The following is a 5889-nucleotide window of genomic DNA, read 5'->3' on the forward strand; positions in this document are numbered from 1 at the left end:
ATAAAAAATTAACAAATATTGTCAATATTCTAAATGACATCCGAGTGCAATGAAAATATAGATTTATCACTATAAAAACAAGCAACGTAAAAATTAGAACACTCTTCTTTGTTCTTCTTGTTACATGCACGAATGAATGTCCCTCCACCTCCAAACTTGCGTTTTTCTAAAATAATAAATTAGGAGCATGGGAATATATATATAAAAAAAAATATGAGTAAATGAAGAGGTGGTAGTGAACTATGTTGCATGAAAACACTTCATATGTGTCGTTTTTCCGTTTTCGAAACATTTCTTATTGTCGTTTTTGATCCTATTTATGCTTATTTTTACAAAAGAATGTCCATTTTCATGTTTCCATTTTCTATTGAAAACATTTTTCGTTTTTATTTTCGTGCAATATAGGCACTCCTTAGGGGGGGGGGGGGATAGGGGCATAATAGTCATTGCGATAGAAGCAGTAGAAAAACTAAGTTGAGTGAGTGAGTGAAGAGAGGAGAGGAGAGGAGAGAGAGAGGAAAGTGGAAGGTGGCTGGTGGTGGCTGGTGGATGGTGGGTTTTCAGTTTCTACTTTACTTGTACTGCAGTAAGAGTCGTATCCCCTTTCTCAGATTTCTTAAATATTTTCTCAGCAGACATATCAAATACCCGTCTGAACTCTGGTTTCTCTCTCCGATCCGCCTTGCCCCAGCATCTTCCGATTCCACCGTCAAGCTCTTGTGTTCCAAGGATGCCAAATTCTATCGGTAATACAACCTCTCTCGTTCTCTTCTTCTCTTTCCGCGCAGTTTAGGGTTTCTGATCTCTCGCGTTTCTGTCCAAATGAGAATGTGGGTATCCTTTCTTTCCAGATTTGACGCATGGGTTCTAATTTTCTTCGGATTCTAACGTCGAAAATGGAAAATACCCATTTTGATTTGGATTCTGAATCTTCATTTTTGGATGCCAAATTTCTGAGAATGGTAGTTTGATCTCTATTTCATGCGTGTTTGTGGGGGTTTGGATCTTTCATATATTGCTTTGCCATGTAAGTGGTGAACTGTGTCCATCGGCTTTGCTGGCTGACGGTGGCCGTTTCCCATGGTTGTAGATCTCGGAAGCTGTGTCTCATATTAACTATGTGAACCTTTAGTTTTTGTTATCGTTTTCACGTTTTGGTCTTCCATTTTTAGGGTTTGTCTCAATTCCGCCACCGTGCTCTTTTTGGTGCAAGCAGAATCTCTGAATGCAGTTCATTTGAGCGTTTGTAAACAAGACTTTTGCAGATTGTGGCATTCAAGGGCTGTGTTTATTTTTTATCGACATTTCAATTTTTTTTTAGTTTTCCAGATCCGTGTTATTTTTACAGTAAGATGTTCTGATAGTTGTGCAATTTTTTCCGATTGCTTGCATGTATTAGTATATTTGTAATGCTGATAAAATGGAAATCTGGCTCCCTGTATTAAGAGTTTTTAATGAATTATGAAAATTGTATTTTCTTTTGTTTCCATTGTTTATATATTTCGTAGGGTATGCAAATTTCTTATTTTTTTCCAAAGCCAATAGCATGTCCTGAAATGTGTGTGTATCTGTGGCTTTGGCTTCGGTTGTGGCTATGCATGTATTCTGTTTTTGTAGTTATGAGTTGCTATTATTGTCAGCATGGTTAGTGCACTCTATTGATATCTCTAAATTTAGCTCTTCTGTTTTGATTCTTGATTGTAGAATTTATGCTTTTAAGGTATCTGCCTAACAATTGGAAGTGTTGTTAGTTTTTATTGAGACACTTGCCATTGTTTCTGAAAAGGGCTTTGCCATCTCAAAGAACACGTGTTTCCTTGTCCTATTTTTTAGGTATGATGGTATTCTCGGACCGGATGCGACTCTCGTCTTAAATTCGTATAGTTGGAATTTTCGCCTGTTGTCGTATTGTCTTTGTGTGCTGTCGTTATCTGGTTTTCGTTGGGATCATTCAAGTCTACTCAATGGGCTCCCGATTCCCATCCCATCAGTTGAGCAATGGCCTTTATGTATCGGGCCGACCTGAACAACCGAAAGAAAGACCTCCTACAATGAGCTCGGTAGCCATGCCCTACACAGGTGGTGATATTAAGAAATCTGGAGAGCTTGGTAAAATGTTCGATATTCCTGCTGATGGCTCCAGGTCTCGAAAATCTGGACCTATAAGTAATGCTCCTTCAAGGACTGGGTCCTTTGCTGCTGGTGGTTCACACTCAGGTCAATTGATGCCCAACTCTGTGAACCGGGGTGGTTCTGTTTCATCTGCTGTTAGTGGTTCTGCATCATTAAAGAAGACCAATTCTGGGCCCCTTAATAGGCATGGAGAGCCAATGAAGAAATCATCTGGTCCTCAACAAACATCTATGTCCCGCCAAAACTCTGGCCCTCTACCTCCAGTTCTTCCCACCACAGGCCTCATTACATCAGGACCCATTTCTTCAGGCCCACTTAACACATCAGGGGCTCCTCGTAAAGCATCTGGGCCATTGGATTCTACAGGTTCAGCCAAGTTACACAGTGCATCTGCAGTCCACAACCTGGCTGTTACAAACCTTAGTCTAGAGGAAGAATACTCCTTTCACAGGAGCTTCCCTAAACCAATCCTTTGGGCAACAATTCTGCTGTTTGTCATGGGCTTCATAGCTGGCGGTTTTATACTAGGTGCTGTTCACAATCCCATCCTTCTTGTTGTTGTAGTGGTTCTTTTTGGTGCTGTTGCTGCAGTATTCACCTGGAATACTTGCTGGGGAAGAAGAGCCATTATTGGCTTCATTGGGCATTATCCAGATGCTGAGCTTAGGACTGCAAGGGATGGCCAATTTGTTAAGGTTTCTGGGGTATGGAACATCTTAACTAATTTATTCTCTACTCTCTTTTTGCTTATAGATATTTCCAGTTCTCTATTTATTAACTATTTCAGAGCTTTACTACTGGATTCTTGCTCTTCAAAATTGAACTACATTCTTGCACCAGCTAGGCTTTGAGCCATTTTCTTGACTTCAATTTTTTTCCCTGTTTTCTTATGAGTCAAGCTTTGATGTTCCAAGACGATCAAAGATTGGGAAATATTTTTAGATTTATTTTTCTCAGTTGAGAAATGGAATTGGGGATACTCCTTGAAATTTATGTAGACAACCTCAAATTATCTGACAATTTATGTCACCTGATAGCCTACGGGAAAGTTGCAGCATGTCAATATTGATTACCAGAGTTGTTATTTTATTTTGCAATAACTTTTGATTTGGGGCAGGGGGATGGTGTTTGGAAGGAGTGGACTTGACATCTCTGCATTCATAATTTTTTTTATCTATTTCACTTAAAATTAGTGTTAAACTAAAGAAAGGCATTATTCTTGTGAGTGATATCCATTTATTTGAGGGGAAGGAGAATGGTAATAAATTCAGATGATGGAGGAGGAAAGGCTAATGAATGGGATTGGAATTTATGACAAATTGAGTTTGGTGGACATGGCGTGTTCACATATCAAGAAGGTTATTTACTTAGAACTATTTGTTGTCCCTATACTTTGAAATATTTCATCATCTATTTTTGTTAAATGCCCTAGAGTTTTGGAAACTGCCCAGCAAATAATCTAAGGTTGATATACCGAAGAGATGAATTTATTATGTTTCATTTAAATGCAAGATACAAATGACCCACCGTTTCCTGTTTCCTTCTTTGGCTTGTCTCTGTGGTGTTAGTGGGAAACTTTTCAAATAATAAATAAAGAAGATATCTAAAATTTGAGTTGAGGATGAGAAATAATTTAGCTTTGCTGCTTTTTTCTACATTGCTTTTGTGCAATGAGCCTTTGCAGTGCTATATTTCTTTTGATAACAGGTATCATCCTTGCATTTTCTTTATCACTCTTGTTACCATGTTCTTGGAATTGCATCAATCGGTTTTATGATGTACATGCTTCAATATGCATGTTTTAATAAAGGATTATTATAATTTCTTGAAGGTGGTCACATGTGGAAATGTTCCTCTTGAGTCATCATTCCAGAAGGTCCCCAGATGTGTTTATACATCCACAAGTTTATATGAGTACCGGGGCTGGGATTCAAAAGCTGCTAATCCTACACATCGGCGCTTTACTTGGGGTCTCCGAGCACTTGAGGTGAGAAAGCTAAGTCAGACCTGTTATATGTAGTTTCTCCTGAAATTGAGATTCATGAAGTCATTAATTTCTGCCTATTCTGAAAGAATCTTACGTACTTTATTCGACAAAGATCATCATATTCTTGCACTTTCAACATTCATTCCCCTTGTGATGACATGGTACGTCAAAAATGTTTTTTGGTTAGGATCGAGTTGGAAGAATGATGCTTTTATATATATGTATATATATGTTGCATTTCAATTTTCTTTTTGTTCGTGTGTGCATCTTTGCTCATAATGACCGTATATGAACTGTAGTGGGGAACACACATGGCCAGTTAGGAGGTTTTTGTTGTTGTTCAACCGTATATGTATGTTGAAGCACCTGTTCACTAGCTGGAAACATGTTGAGTGGGTAAATGTCTATGTGTTCAGTAACAGTTTTAACAATGTCAATAGACCCAGACCAGAAAATAATTCATTAACCATTTCTGAAATGACAATTTATTATTATGCTTCTGAATCTAATGTTCTTATTTTTTATGCGGGCTTTAATTGATGGCTTAATGGATTGGAAGCTGGACATGTTATTTGGGCTTTAACCAGCTGAGATCCCCTAATCTTGGGCCTCCTTTGTTGATTTTTTTTTTAATTTTTATATTTTCTATCTGGTCTATGATGAAAGAACATACATCTACATCAGAGCTTTACACATTTACCTCCATGCATAATTAAGTACTTTGTATATAATTGCAGAGGCATGTCGTCGATTTCTATATTTCTGACTTCCAGTCAGGATTGAGGGCTTTGGTTAAGACTGGGTATGGTGCTAAGGTGACTCCATATGTTGATGAATCTGTTGTTGTCGACATCAATCAGTCAAACAGGGATATGTCTCCAGAATTTATCAGGTGGTTGGGAGAGAGAAATCTCTCAAGTGATGATCGAATAATGCGATTGAAGGAAGGGTAAACCAACTGCATCCTCCGTTCTGTGATTTTTTGGTTCTGAAAGCTCATGCATGCTTATTCATTTAGCAATAGAAAATAAAACTCTGCTTGGTAGCTATGGGACAGTCTTGGTTGCTCGAGAATTCCTCTGAAAAAAAAAAAAACAAACAAAAGAAAACTGCACTTTTATGCGGTTTATGTCTTCCAATAATCTTCCTGCCAACTTCTGTGTATCGGCTTAATATTTGATAAAATTTCCTTATGTATAACGAAGGGTATGTGATTCTGTAGACCACAAGTGTTTGATGGAAGTTGTCCATTATTTGGCTAACCCCCCCTGTCTATACCTGACACATGTTCTTGACAATAGGTACATCAAAGAAGGTAGCACTGTGAGTGTAATGGGAGTTGTCCAGCGGAATGATAATGTGCTGATGATCGTTCCTCCTCCAGAGCCAATCCCAACAGGATGCCAGTGGACGAAATTTATTCTGCCAGCCAGCCTGGAGGGCATCGTGTTGAGATGCGAGGACACTTCAAAGCTTGACGTAATCCCAGTGTAGCAATATAGCATTTTGAATTGCCAGTTCATGCGGGTATTGCTGCGTTGAAAATAAATTTGTTTGATAGTTTTTAATATGGCAGTGCTTATGGTGTCTATTCGTTTTCAACCAGTTGTATAGTTTCTTGAGACCTTTCTTTGTTTGGTAAATCTTTTTATTGGCTCCGGAGCTTTTGTAATGGAATGGGATGACTTTTGAGGGTTTGAGGAATTGGTCGTTTATGTCTAGAAATGTTTTGGATTAATTGCAGTAACCTGGGTTTGTCTCACATTTGT

The 5889-nt window shown here is 38.3% G+C and overlaps 1 protein-coding gene across 2 annotated transcripts; it reads left to right on the forward strand.

The window, feature by feature from the left end:
• The first annotated feature begins 507 nt into the window (after positions 1-507).
• LOC127806776 (uncharacterized membrane protein At1g16860-like) lies at positions 508-5889 on the forward strand. Of its 2 annotated transcripts, none has more exons than XM_052344284.1 (6): positions 508-552; positions 636-746; positions 1834-2837; positions 3965-4120; positions 4858-5069; positions 5422-5889. In XM_052344284.1, exons 3-6 carry the CDS (start codon positions 1965-1967, stop codon positions 5612-5614), a joined length of 1434 nt encoding a protein of 477 aa, XP_052200244.1. In that variant the 5' UTR covers positions 508-552; positions 636-746; positions 1834-1964; the 3' UTR covers positions 5615-5889. The 2 variants fall into 2 exon arrangements, with proteins under 2 accessions (XP_052200244.1, XP_052200245.1); XM_052344285.1 differs by having other exon boundaries at positions 537-552; positions 633-746.

The sequence above is a fragment of the Diospyros lotus genome, chromosome 7 (assembly GCF_014633365.1).
Source record: "Diospyros lotus cultivar Yz01 chromosome 7, ASM1463336v1, whole genome shotgun sequence".
Classification (NCBI taxonomy): domain Eukaryota; kingdom Viridiplantae; phylum Streptophyta; class Magnoliopsida; order Ericales; family Ebenaceae; genus Diospyros; species Diospyros lotus.